The sequence below is a fragment of the Eucyclogobius newberryi genome, unplaced genomic scaffold, assembly GCF_026437365.1.
Source record: "Eucyclogobius newberryi isolate DKJ021-1_F unplaced genomic scaffold, fEucNew1.0.hap1 SCAF_3, whole genome shotgun sequence".
In the NCBI taxonomy this organism is placed as follows: Eukaryota; Metazoa; Chordata; class Actinopteri; order Gobiiformes; family Gobiidae; genus Eucyclogobius; species Eucyclogobius newberryi.
The window spans coordinates 26851970-26865837 of NW_027315945.1; the positions used below are offsets into that span (position 1 = coordinate 26851970).

At 40.9% G+C, this 13868-nt stretch overlaps 2 protein-coding genes across 5 annotated transcripts in view; one reads left to right on the plus strand and one right to left on the minus strand.

The window, feature by feature from the left end:
* The first annotated feature begins 636 nt into the window (after window positions 1-636).
* On the plus strand, window positions 637-6611 carry rxrbb (retinoid x receptor, beta b). Its single transcript, XM_072460572.1, has 11 exons — window positions 637-800; window positions 2909-3093; window positions 3196-3349; window positions 3415-3594; window positions 3769-3920; window positions 3999-4128; window positions 4393-4519; window positions 4595-4636; window positions 4715-4806; window positions 4878-4983; window positions 5055-6611. Exons 2-11 carry the CDS (start codon window positions 2956-2958, stop codon window positions 5200-5202), a joined length of 1269 nt encoding a protein of 422 aa, XP_072316673.1. The 5' UTR covers window positions 637-800; window positions 2909-2955; the 3' UTR covers window positions 5203-6611.
* A 178-nt stretch (window positions 6612-6789) lies between these two features.
* The window catches only part of fhod3b (formin homology 2 domain containing 3b), an 88353-nt gene continuing 81274 nt past the window's right edge, over window positions 6790-13868 (minus strand). For all 4 annotated transcript variants that reach the window (XM_072460569.1, XM_072460568.1, XM_072460571.1 and 1 more), the window contains 9 exons: window positions 13698-13856; window positions 13029-13211; window positions 12610-12729; window positions 11435-11596; window positions 10701-10891; window positions 10421-10613; window positions 9243-9429; window positions 8322-8483; window positions 6790-8242 (listed from right to left, as the gene is read on the minus strand). In XM_072460569.1, the coding sequence (XP_072316670.1) occupies window positions 8163-8242; window positions 8322-8483; window positions 9243-9429; window positions 10421-10613; window positions 10701-10891; window positions 11435-11596; window positions 12610-12729; window positions 13029-13211; window positions 13698-13856 (1437 nt within the window). In that variant the 3' untranslated portion in view covers window positions 6790-8162. The remainder of the gene's footprint in view (window positions 8243-8321; window positions 8484-9242; window positions 9430-10420; window positions 10614-10700; window positions 10892-11434; window positions 11597-12609; window positions 12730-13028; window positions 13212-13697; window positions 13857-13868) is intronic.

The window sequence follows — 13868 nt, forward strand, 5'->3', positions numbered from 1 at the left end:
TGTGTGTGTATGTGTGTGTGTGTGTGTATGTGTGTGTGTGTGTATGTGTGTGTGTGTGTATGTGTGTGTGTGTGTGTGTATGTGTGTATGTGTGTATGTGTGTGTGTGTGTGTGTGTGTGTGTGTATGTGTGTATGTGTGTATGTGTGTGTGTGTGTGTGTGTGTGTGTGTGTGTGTGTGTGTGTGTATGTGTGTATGTGTGTATGTGTGTATGTGTGTGTGTGTGTATGTGTGTATGTGTGTATGTGTGTGTGTGTGTGTGTGTGTGTGTGTATGTGTGTATGTGTGTATGTGTGTGTGTGTGTGTGTGTGTGTGTGTGTATGTGTGTATGTGTGTATGTGTGTGTGTGTGTGTGTATGTGTGTGTGTGTATGTGTGTATGTGTGTGTGTATGTGTGTATGTGTGTATGTGTGTGTGTGTGTGTGTGTGTGTGTATGTGTGTGTGTGTGTATGTGTGTATGTGTGTGTGTATGTGTGTATGTATGTGTGTGTGTGTGTGTGTGTGTATGTATGTATAGGCCTATAAACATTTGTATATGATTTACATAATAAACATACATATCTACTAATGACGTAGTGTATGATGATGGATGTATTAAAAATCCTGTATGATTTAGATGTGTGTGTCATGTGACTTTGGGGTGGTCCCTCAGACATTTTGGCTCAGTGTGGCTCTGAGCCATCATGGCCTGTAAACAACAACAGCCCTCAGTGAAGCGGACTGCCTGTGAGCGCTAGCCGTCTGAGGCGCGGTCTAAACGGCAACAACCGAGATTAAAATGTGTCGGAGGCTTTTTCGGTAAGTTAAAACAGTATTTTAAGAACGATTAAATACTTTCGTATCGAAAGCGTATTAAAACGATCGACCTTAGCCGATCGACCTTGTTAGCTAACGTTAGCTACATTTAAACGCTAGCCAAATTAGCTCCGTGATCAAATGTAGCTTACAAGCGAATTGTACCTATAAATAAAACTATTTCTACTGCATCTTGTAATTATATGCGGTCTTGTGCATTGGTATGTGACGGATTTCCATGCTTGGCTGTTTTAAATGGTCTTAAATATAATCGCTGTCGTATAACAGCAAAGCCAAATGGCTGGTGACTAAGCTAACACAAGCTTCTGGAGCCAAACGCCATCCCAGTTTGCGCGAACACATTTTTTATTAGACTGTGTTATATTTGCGCTGTTGGCACATGGGCGATTTTCTTGCGCTCACATAGATTGCAACTTTTAAATGTTTGATTTACTACTGTTAAATGTTTGATTTAACAGTATTTGATCCCAGGATATGTTTGTGTCTGATCCACAAAGCTACAGATTTGATCAAAAGGTAGCGTTATTTACTCCGTCACCTCAGCGTGTTTCAATATGAAATTAATGCTGGTTCAAGCGTCGTTTTACTTCAGAATAAGAAACATTTCAGTTCCGGTGTTGACGTATTATTGTGATGTATTTTCTTGTTGTGAATGTGTCTGACTCGGAATTAATACATCAACACTAATTGGATTAAGCTTGAAGCTTGAGTTAACCCTGTAACTCTTGTTTAGCCTTTCAATCGGCTTTTTTGTTTTTTCAGTCAACGCTACTTAGTTATTGCAAGGCTTATTGTGTTTTTATCACTAATCAGAAAAAGGTTTATTGCCATTGTCATTGAACACAGTTCGCTAAAATAGTAACTTGTCTTAGTAATAATATGAACGTCTATAGTCAAATGTGGCACGCACACATTAAGAATTTACTAATAAAATAAGGTAAAGAATGAAAAATTAACTGGTTTTCAGTTTATTTATTTTTTTAATTTACAGATGGTTGCAAATGGTGCAGAAAGTGAACAGTGCGTGAATAGTATTGGTTGAATAATAGTGTAACAGGTGTTAATTGTTCATGAGTCCAACAGCAGAAGGAAAGAAACTGTTCTTGTGGCAGGAGGTTCTGGTCTGGATGGACCGTGGCCTCCTGCCTGAGGGGAGTGGCTCAAATAGACCATGTCCAGGGTGAGAAGGGTCGGCTGTGATCCGACCTGTTCGTCCCAGAGTCCTGGAGACGTACAGATCCTGCAGAGATGGAAATCTGCAGCCGATCACCTTCTCAGCAGAGCGCACTATGCGCTGTAGTCTCTGCTTGTCCCTGGCTGTGGCTCCAGCGTACCACACGGTGATGGAGGAGGTGAGGATGGAGTCAATGATGGCCTTGTAGAACTGCACCATCATCTGCACCGGCAGCTTGGCTTTCTGCAGCTGCCGCAGGAAGTACATCCTCTGCTGGTCCTTCTTGATTAGGGAGCTGATGGTGAGCTCCCACTTGAGGTCCTGGGTGATGGTGGTGAGAGAAAGCGGAAGGATTCCACGGTGGTGATGGGGGAGTCAGTCAAGGTGCGGTTGGTCTGGGGAGCTTTGACTTTCCTGAAGTCCACGATCATCTCCACTGTCTTCTGGGCGTTGAGCTCCAGGTTGTTAACGCTGCACCAGGACACCAGCCGGTCCCCCTCCCTCCTGCAGACAGACTCATCCCCGTCCGAGATGAGCCCGATGAGGGTGGTGTCGTCCGCAAACTTAATTTGTTTTACAGAGGTGTGGCTGGAGGTGCAGCAGTTTGTGTACAAGGAGAAGAGCAGAGGAGAAAGTACACAGCCCTGTGGAGCGCCTGTGCTGGAGTCAGGCACTTTGAGCAGTCAGGCACTTTGAGCTGGGAGAGCTTGTCCTGGAGCAGAGCAGGGAGGATGGTATTGAATGTAGACCTGAAGTCCACAAACGGGATCCTGGCGTAGGTTCCTGGGGAGTCCAGATGCTGCAAGATGAAGTTTAGTGCCAGGTTGATAGCGTCACAGACCTGTTTGCTCTGTAAACAAACTGCAATAAAAACAAATGCACCAATGTCTTGAAACTGCTTCCTTTTTCTTTCCAGTTGAAAATCTTCAGACGGGCCCTTGCTCTCCCGGTAGTGTCCCAGCCATGTCTTCACAGCAGAACAGCTCAGGGTCCAACAGCCCCACCACCCTCCTGGGTTCTCCTTTCTCAGTCATAAGTCCCACTCTGAGTTCACCCTTGGTATCACCCTCTTTAGGATTTGGACCTATCAGCAACTATCAGGTTAAATTAATACATTATTGTTGTTCTTGTTGTTGTCATTACACATTCTATGTTGTTTGCTCTTAAATATTGAACTTGTGAATTGATGTTTTGCTTTTCCAGCTCGGTTCTTCAGCTTCTGCATCAGGGATGCACTCCATCAGCAGCTCGGAGGATGTTAAACCTCCTTTTGGTCTGCGTCCTGGTCCACCTCACAGTCCTGGGATAATGATGTCTCAGAAACGCCTTTGTGTCATCTGTGGAGACCGTTCCTCTGGTTAGTAATTACGCACTTCAAAAGAACCAATCTTTTAAAATTCACATTACATTGTTTATTTTCAGGCAAGCACTATGGGGTGTATAGCTGTGAAGGCTGTAAAGGCTTTTTCAAGAGGACTGTGCGCAAAGATCTGAGTTACACTTGCAGGGATAATAAAGAGTGCCTGGTAGATAAACGCCAGCGGAACCGATGCCAATACTGCCGCTACCAGAAGTGCCTTGCCATGGGCATGAAGAGGGAAGGTATAAGACCAATATTCTGCATTTCTCCTTGTGCAATACACAGAAGTACTGTTTAAATCACATTGTTAAAAAATTAGGCTTCTTTCTAGGCAACTAATGGAAACGCACCATGTGCTTTTGCCATGACAAAATTATTTAATTCTTTTTTTTTGTTTTGAACTGTTTTAACCGCAGCGGTTCAGGAGGAGCGCCAGAGGAACCGTGAGCGTGAAGGAGAGTTTGAGTTCAGTATGTCTGTGAATGAGGAGATGCCCGTGGAGAAAATCCTGGAGGCAGAGACTGCCGTAGAACACAAAACAGAGCTTCACTCTGATGCAGGCTCCTCTGTAAGTATTTATGGTGCTTAATTTGGGTCAATATATAAGATTAGAATATATAAGATAACTACGTCTTTTTCTTTGTAGCCGCATGATGCTGTGACCAACATCTGCCAGACAGCAGACAAACAGCTGTATGCCCTGGTTGAGTGGGCAAAAAGAATTCCCCATTTCTCTGAGCTGCCCCTCGATGACCAGGTCATTCTTCTTCGTGCAGGTGAAATAACAATTCAACAGGCAGTAGTGTCACAATTTACATGCCTTTATTTCATTATAGTTTTAGATTTTTATGATATACGTTATCATTATTTATGTTATGTTGCAAGTCCCTAGTTTGTACTTTTTGTTTGTTGACCATGCCAATGATACTTTTTCTGATTAGCAGCCACACGCGTTTTGGTTCAATGCAGTACAAACGTTTAGATTTGGCAAAATTAAATTAAACCACGTCTATTTCAATCTTATGTTTTTGTAATTCCAGGGTGGAATGAGCTCCTCATTGCCTCGTTTTCCCACCGGTCCATTGCTCTTAAGGATGGAGTCGTTCTTACCTCCGAGCTGCAGCGCGACAGTGCACAGAGTGGTGGCGTTGGAGCCATTTTTGACAGGTAAGGTACAAAGTTTACTCAAACCTCAAGTCCAATGTCCATTTGTAGTTTCTCTAAGTAATGTCTTTACCACAGGGAGAGCGTGCAGAGTGCTGAAGTTGGTGCCATATTTGACAGGTATTTTTCACCATCCACTCAAAAGCTAAATATTGTTGATTTAGTTGAACATTTTACTGATGCTTTCTTATAAACCAGGGTTCTCACTGAGCTTGTCAATAAAATGAGAGATATGCAAATGGACAAGACAGAGCTGGGCTGTCTCAGAGCAATTGTTCTCTTCAACCCAGGTGAAGATATTAGACTATTAAAATGTATTATATGTTCATAGAATATATGTTTTAAAAAATCGTTTGTGCAGATGCTAAAGGACTTACCAACACCAGCGAGGTGGAGCTCCTTCGGGAAAAGGTCTATGCATCATTGGAGGCCTACTGCAAACAGAAGTATCCAGAGCAGCAGGGAAGGTGAATGCCCTGCATATCAAACCTGTGTTCATGTTGGCGTTTCTTCATTTCTTCTGTGTTTTTGTTTGCAGGTTTGCTAAGCTACTTCTTCGACTGCCTGCACTACGATCTATTGGCTTGAAATGTTTGGAGCATCTTTTCTTCTTCAAGCTGATTGGCGACACGCCTATCGACACTTTCCTAATGGAAATGCTTGAAGCTCCCCATCAGTTGTCTTAGGTTGAAACAGATGCTTACTGTGGGTAGGATTAGATGGCTGAAGTCTGGGAAGCTGGAGTGGGACTGGAGTGGCACTTTAAGTTCCTTGAACATTTGTCAGTGTGTCTCACTGCTGTCTGGGTTACACTTTTGTAGTGCATCACAGATTTGCTCTTCAGATCAAACCCAAGGCTTAGCATAATCTACAATCTGGTGCTATAACCTTATGCGCAACTATGCTTACAAAAGTATTTTTTAAAAACATCGTAACAAATTTCCTTCATTAAAAAGAGCAGAAATTTGGAATTACTTTTTTATAAACATTTTTAGATGCGTCAAAATTGAGTTTTGGTTATTGTGACTGAACGAAACTACAAAACCTATTTTTAAAGCTGAACGTAACCAGATAAGTAAATATGCATGAAAAAGCAGTCTCTACTTTGTAATTTAAACCTAGATTTTAACCAAACATAAGCTGTGATCTGTAGGAATGTGCAGCTCAGTTTACAGCAGATGAAAGAACCATGCTAACAGTGACCAGTCAATCACTCATTTTATCAAATGCAGCTTGTCTTGATCATGGATCATCAGCTTTATGTCTGGTAATATTACATGGTTAGATGTTTACTTCGCTGTTTCTCAATCTAATCACTTTATGGCTAATTAGACTGCACTGCACACTTGCTACTTTCTTTTTGTAAAACATTCTTAAAAAAACACTTGGTCGCTAAATTATGTGAGTGTTTGCCTTTTGGTGCTATTTCAGGATATATAATTTGACATCCAGATGCATAAAGTAAAATGCACCATGAACCAAAACTTTACTAGAAAATATGCAAAAATAAGAATCCCTTTGTTAATTTTTGTTGAAATGTAGCAATATAAAATGTAAAAAGCTTTCTGCCTGTGAGTCTTTCAGGGGTTTTCCAAATCCAATCATGTCTGGTGGAAAGGGAATTTCAGTTTTATAATGATCTCTACACCTCTAAGGTACTGTGCAAACATAATTGTTCAGGGACATAGTAGATGTGAAACTGATAAAATGATTAGGAGATAAAATCTATTTTAAAGTCTTGCCCTTGGTTTTAGTTGGTGTAAAGCAGAACATGTCTTGGATTGCACTGGATTTGCTGAGACAGTTTCAGCTAATTTTCTTTTGTGTGCTTTTTTTCATGCTCAGTTGTATTTCCTACTTTTGGGCCCTTTAGGTAGCTGTCTTGTTCATTATGTTTCTACAATTTATTAAAGCAAATCATAATCACCTTTAGATCCATAACACCTGTGGACAAATAGGAATTTCAAACACAAGGTCTTTGTGACAGCCGCACGTCAACACGAGCTGTTCCGATAAACCTGTCATCGACCTCCATTTGCTCAAGTGACTTGAAGCATGGGTTGTATGGACTAAAAATAAAGAGGCTAAACTTTTACTGTGTTCCTTGTTCTTTTTGCATAATTCAAAATCATGCAGTTCTTTAAATTTGTTTGAAAATAAAAAAAATAAATTAAATCTTTACATGTAAACTTGTGTGTTTCAATGGTCAGCAAATCCAGAAGTCTTATTGTCAAAACTAAGTGAAGTGTGTAATGAAATAAAACACTGAGGTGTTCCACAAACCTCAAAAGTGGCTTTGCTTTTATTAACACATTTTAAACCGTGCATGGCTTGGTTTGCATAAATTAGATTTAAAATAATACTGCTTTTAGTAATATACACTATTCTACAAGTGGACCAAAAAGAAAAATTACAAAACATTGTAGTTACAGGTACATAATTTTAAAGAAAGTCTCCCTTTCACATCACAAAACATCAGTTTGTCTTCAGTGATTTCAGTTCTACATGTGACATGCTACACATAAACTCTAAGGTGCTGAATAGTAATTATTCATGTTGTTTAAAATGGTTGTTTCCATTGCAATTTTAACTTGCTCAAGACCAATTAAGATAAAGCTAGAATCACAAAATTCAGACGTGATCATGACCATCTCATCTTTACTTGCACTGAGCTGCTGTCACAGTGAGGTTGGCTCGCTAAACTCCCCGGACTTTTTCATTTGTTAAAAGAGGAAAAACTCGTTTGTCATTATAAATGATCAGTGGTGCCTTTAAAATAGCACGGCACCTTAAGTGGGCAACGTTATTCAAAATGTTATAGTAAGGCAAAAGCTTGTGTTATAAATAAAGCTGCTGTAGTAAACCATAAGAGGACGTGATTAAATCATCCAAATGCATTACAGCGACACCCACATGCCCGCACAGACCAGAGGAATTCTCCCTGAAAACAAAATAAATATCTGCTTAGAGGATTACTGAAATATGCAGCCGAATGCTGTAATAATCGTAGTGTAGTGCGCGGCTGTCAAACAGCTGAACTGCTAGATATTTTACATTTGTTTAATTACAAATGCCCACTGTTTTTGCAATTTACGTTATCTACATATTGTTTACGACATTGGCTATTGGTGAAAGAAAATGGGATCACGTTGAAGCCTTTCATTGACACTTGCTGTTAATATCCAGTGCACATTTTACTTTCCGAGCACCGTTTTTCAGAAACACAAAACTTCTACAGTAGTAAAAAGAAAAACAGAAAGTTCAAATGGAGGTCCATCAATTACATACTGTACCAACAATGCCTTACTAAAGATACAAAGCTGCAGAAGCCATACATTCAGTCATCTGAATATTAAATGAAGCCAACTGGCCTCTAAATTCTCAAAAAGACTGCGTTCTCTTTCCAGGATGATTGTGAGTACAGATAATATACTTATCCGGCTGTGGCAAAGCTTAGTGCTTTTGAAGGCAGCTGCGTTTTGGTGCCCATCAAAGTCAAGACGTTTTATCCACTCAGAGAGTTTTGAAGCGTAAACATGACAGAGATGAGAGACCAACTTCTCGATGCCGGGGCCATCGCGGGCTAAACCTGCAGAGTGCGTGGTGGACCACAACAAACAGAGGAGTCCTACATGTGAGGTCCTGCTCACACCTGCAGCTCCGAGCTCGACAAACCAAGAGCATTGGCTTCTTCTGTTGTCAAACCATCCCTCAATGTCCTTCTCACTGCAGGTAAATACAAATCACATCAGACAATGTTGCCAGAAACTAGTTAGACGGTACAAAAATGCTAAATATATCTTACATGACTTTCGATTAGCTCGTGAGCGCCTCCTCTCTCGAGGCAGGGTCCTCTGGCTTGGCCCCTGTGTGGCTGACCTCACTATTCTCTCCATGATCTCATCTGCTGTGTCGTCCACGCAGTTCACTGGGTCATCATTAGTGGTGCACCAAGGGGGGACACGCCCTGATACAAATGTACATGTGTAAGAGGACTGTTAGGCCACATGTGCAATGAGAAAAGATTAGAGTGACCATTTCAAAAGCAGTGAAAAGAGAATATCATAGTTCATGATTCAATTCAATTCCATTTATTTTTCTAACACCTGAAAAATGGTTGCCTTGAAGGGTTAAACTATGTTCTTAGGCAATGTCCCAGTTAAAGTTTGTGAAGAAATTGTACTCCAGAGAGTACTTAAAGCTGCTCTGTGTAACATTTCTGGTGAGGGGTCCACCACCTGCTGTTCTGTTGAGAAATGATCTCCTGGGATGTTCGGCCATTAAATCCATTTCTCTTACATTTATTGAATTAATTAAAAACACGCATTCATGGAGATGGTTTAATGCTTTACTGTGGATCATCTCCAGGCAAATTGATAGCATCCCCAAGGAGATATATATAATGGACCTTTCAATAGAACATTTGCATTGTAATTTGAGTAATTTTGACTTCAACTTGAGTATTTTTTTTTTTACCTGTCCTAATCACTTCTGTAAATGGAAAACAGCTATGTTTTATTTCCTACAAAACTGGGACATTTTCTAAATTGGTGGAAATGGATGGGGGACAAAAGTGGCAAAGGCGGTCACCCTAAACCAGACGCATTACTTGTTTTCGCACGGTAGTTCTATTTCCTAAGGGACCAGTACTAAAATTCCCAAGAACTACAAATAAGTGTCTACTTGTGAATATTTATGGCTCTTTATGAAGCATGTGTTGGCTGACCTTTGGTGCCATGGGCCCTGGTGCGTGAGCGGAGGCCTGGCAGAGTGGTGGGGCTGCTGTCTCCGCCTTGTGAGCCGTTCCTCAGCACAGCCTTCATGTTCTCGTGTTCAGCCACATTTTCTGCAAACTCCAGGCCCTGAGGCTGGCTCTCCTGGGGGTCCGACGAGGTACTGCCAAATTTACCACTCTACAATGGACAGACACAACGGCACGTCATAAAGACTTGACGGCCTTCTGTTTGTATTTTTCATTGCTATGAATATACGTGTGTACACAAAAACTGCTTTCATTAGTAGTTTTGCATTAGTCATCCAAAGGGGGAAGTATCGCTCCCTCTTCAAGTGTAAGTCAAAACACTAAGGCGCCATGCCCAAGTTCTCTGACCCAAACCCTTTAACTTCCTCATTCGCAATATGTTACACACATAAATCTGTCAGTCTTAACAAAGAGCAACAATACTCTTTGTCAAAAAAACAACATCAACACAATGCTAGATGCCGCAAAGGCTTTCATGCATGTTCAATTGTATCATACCTCACTATCATCGTCATCCTCGCTCTACAAAAGGCAAAAACGTACTGTAAATTAACTTTCAATGCAGGCTCTCAAAGCATTGAAGTTTATCTCTTGTGGTTATACATAAATCTAGCTTCAATTCATACATATTATTTTGTGACCATATGAAGACTGCAGCCTCTGGAACAAAAGTTTGACCAAATGTCTTGTTTAACAGGCTCAGATGTGGTTGGTGTTATTCTCCCTCTATACGTCCAGAGGTTTGAATTTTCACACAGTGATTGAATTAGTGTCCCTTTGAAGAGAAAGGGGCCATCGCTAAGGTTTGCAGCGAAGTCCAGCTGCCTCCTCTGGGTTTAAAGGATTTTAATCAGGCATCCAAGTGTTTTCTCTGGCCTTTATGAGCCTGCTACAGCTACAGAAAAGGATACACTGAAAACAACTGGCTGTTTGTTGATACAGTAACCTATACATTTGAATAGCAAGAAGTGAAGTTGATGTCATTAGGAATATATGTGGGCTCTTCATAAAACAAAGGCATTCGACTCTCTGAGCAGGATCCTAAGGGTGCCTGGGGAGTGTTCACATTAAATCCAGGCATAAACTGGACTAAGATGGAGGATGAGGAAAGAGGAGCTGTTCATGTGGCCTACAGCACTTACATCTGTGATCATTTTCCCCCGGGTCTTGTTCCTCTCCCTGTGGTTGGCTCGTTTCTGTTTGTGCTGCAGGACGCGCTCTCTCGTGGTGCGGTACTCCAGGGCAAATTCACTCAGGATTTTACTAAAGCGGTGGATGCTGACCTCACGGATGCCGTAGACAGGATGACCCAAGAAAAGCAAGAACGCATGGAACCTGGAGAAAACCGAACCCAGCCCTCTTTAATCAAAACCACAGGCAGAACAATCATGCTCTTATGTCACACAATAGTTATGGTCATACCTATTGATTATCCTTCGGTGTACAACCTTCAGGATAATGATCCTCTCTGCACAGTCTTTCAAGAAATCAGACATTTTTTGCTTCAATGCTGCTTTCATCTCGTGTTTGGAGATGACCTTCAGATGATCCCATGATGCTTTGCAGCGTCGCTCCATCTGAGCCAGATTGTCTTGTAACTGATCAAAGTCCACCTGTGGAGACAACAGGTCATGACCAGTGTACAGTGAGTTTTTGTACAGTATATAATCTGTAACTCCGTCCTCATGTTGAATGATCTTTATCTCTTATCTCATACATGGATCAGCCGTATAAGACCACTGCCTAATGCTACTCCTTTATGAACATTGCATAACAATATTTGCTATTCTGACTTCGCTCACATTTTTCAGTAGAAATATTCCATCCATTCCGCAAATCAAAAATGATACTTTTATTTAAATGTTATTGTTATGTTCTAATATATTGTCTGGTCTTGGACAACATGTGTAAAGTGTCCAATTTCAGCCTGTGGTCACTTTGGTCACTGAGAGCAGACTAGGACTCTGAGCTGCAGAAAGAGCACATAAAACACATGACTTTTGATTTGAGGGACGATTTAATGGATTTGAATGTAAAACAGCATTTTGTTAAACAAAACTGAAACTCTGTTGTGGCTTTTTGTGAGCTGTTTTTCAAATGTCAACATGTGTCAAAGTGAAAAAATACAAACACAACTGTACAAATGTCCGAGCTACCTTTGTGAGGCGCGTGATGGCTCCTATCTCTGAGTAGAGGTCGGTGCTGTCAGGGAACTTCTCAACCACGATGGCGCAGGCGTGATGCAGCAGGGACTGTTTGTGAACCGTGTCCTTCACCTCTGGAACTTTCTCCAAGTAATTTAACTCGAAGCCCTTTGCCTGTAGAAGCATGTGTACACTAAATGAGTCACAAAGAAGGACAGGAAACAACCAAAGCCTAACGTGCTGTAATTACGGCGCATTTCCTCTACGGCATATAAGAAAAGAGACTTCAATGTGGAGTGGATTTCTGGATTTATTAAGCTGGATTCATCAAAAACCACAATCTACTCTCAAAGCCGACTGACTGATTGTTCTGCTTACCACTGTGCGCCTAAAAACCACAACAAATATAATCCTAACAAAATCTCCCTTGTTCCTTTGCCAGTTTTAATGGCTTACCGTGAAAGCCAAACGCAAACACTACTTATGGGAAGGAGTTGTTTTGATGTTGGAGACGAATGCTTTTCTTTTGCATGTTTAGCTATCGGCACTGATGTACAGCGTATAGGACAAAATAACAAGAGTGTTCAGAGAGAAACCACAAAATGTACTGAGACATGGTGAGGCGGCACATACTGCACAAAGTGTTGCCAAATAAATACATTAGCACAAGAACATTGGCGGGAGGAGGTGGGAGTGGAGTTGACGAAATAGAAAAAAGATCAAAAAAAGTTATCAATGGAGGAAATGTTCAGAAGCATTGAATTACATACAAATCTACTTAATAAAAGTATTTAAGTATCCATTTAAAATACACTTTTAGAGTCAAAAAAAGGTATTTCACACAGATTTGGAGAATTAATAAAGAGTCAAATATAGTGATCTGGCTTTTTGTTCAAGAACCAACTGAATCAATTTAGTAATTTTTCTAGTAATGTTTAATATATATTTTTGTTGCTCAAATCCGGGCCTTGAACTCAAAATCCCTCGGAAGGATAACACCACAAACAAGCTAAAAATAACCCACCACCTTTTAACAAGTACTTTTTTTCCCATATTTTAAATATTTTTCAGTCCCGTTCAAACACATTGTTGAGAAAGTACAGATATCTGCTCTATCATATAGTAAAGTAAAAAATAATCTACCGGTACTGTCCCATACTGCCCTTTACGCCCAGAGCGAGACTCACATTTGTGCCGTTCAGGAAGTTGCCGATTGCGAGCAGCGTGGTTAGAATATGACGGAGAGTCTTGTTTTTCTCTAACTGATCCATTCCTTCTTTGAGATCCTGAAGAGGCTCTGCAACTTCCTATAAAGAAATTAAATACAATATTAACAACAGATGTAGGCTATTTTTGTCCACTTAACTATGCAATGCACCTCTGCCTATATGATTTAGGCACAGGTCGTCCAGCTCCTTTGCCGTTAGAACGAACACTTAATAGATAAATAAACTAAAACCATTAAGAGCCTACCTTTCTAATCTCACAAAGGAGGCATGTATAAATCTGAATAAAGAGTACAGGTTACTCAGAGGCCGTGTTATGTATGTCTTATGTAAGCAGCGGAGGCCATGCCATTCAAACAGACAGGAGCTCTGTGCGTGACCTTCTCCATCAGCTCGTAGTCCATCTTGAAGGCCCACAGCTGCAGCCGGGCGCTCAGCTCTGTGATGGAGGACAGGGTCAGGAGGAACTGCTCTGCGCTGCCCAGGGGAACGTCTGGGTTCATCAGCTGGGCCTCCTGGATCCTCTGCTTCTCCTCCTCCGTCGGGATCATGGTCAGGATTTTCTACATGAAATACAAAGTGATGAACAAAGAAAAAGAAAGGGAGGTGCTTCTAGGAGTGTTCTGTCCAAATATCAAGAATTTATTTTACGTAATATGTCGAAGGAAATAAGTTTCCAGCTGTGTTTATCTCAAATGTTGCAGGTTTTCATGCAAACCTGTGTGACAGGTGAACTCCTAACCTCGCATTAGATTTCTGTGTGCACATGGGGTCATAGAATAGGTGAGAAAATGTCTCACAACTGCCATCACAAGACATGTTATAAAACATCCAACACGAATCACTACTGTGTAAAGTATGTGTCGTCATGGAAACTCACAACTGTATCTCATTATTTGAAATCAGTCAGACAGACGGCCAATGTACAATAAAATAACAAGACAGGTTTTCTATAGTTCCACCCCGACAAGACAAAGCTGTCACTGTAAATGTTATGTGGTATTTCTGTGTAGGATATTTAGAGTATTACAATGATTCAAGTTCAATACCTCAATGCCTTCTTTGTTGAGAGCATATTCATCAAAGTTGAGGATTGCAGTTTTGATTGTGCGAGGAGGAGGTAAAACTGTCAATCCAATGTTAATGGCGTTGCTTCGTTTTGAGTCTAAAACAATAATTTCTTGTCGTTTTCCATCAACAGCAGCTTTCTAAAAAAACAC

Excerpts from the sequence above, each read along its gene's own strand:
- rxrbb (XM_072460572.1), top strand. The coding sequence starts at position 2,956 with ATGTCTTCACAGCAGAACAGCTCAGGGTCCAACAGCCCCACCACCCTC. Across the intron at positions 3,595-3,768 it reads CATGGGCATGAAGAGGGAAG|CGGTTCAGGAGGAGCGCCAG; the intron begins GTATAAGACCAA and ends TTTTAACCGCAG. Across the intron at positions 4,637-4,714 it reads GTTGGTGCCATATTTGACAG|GGTTCTCACTGAGCTTGTCA; the intron begins GTATTTTTCACC and ends CTTATAAACCAG.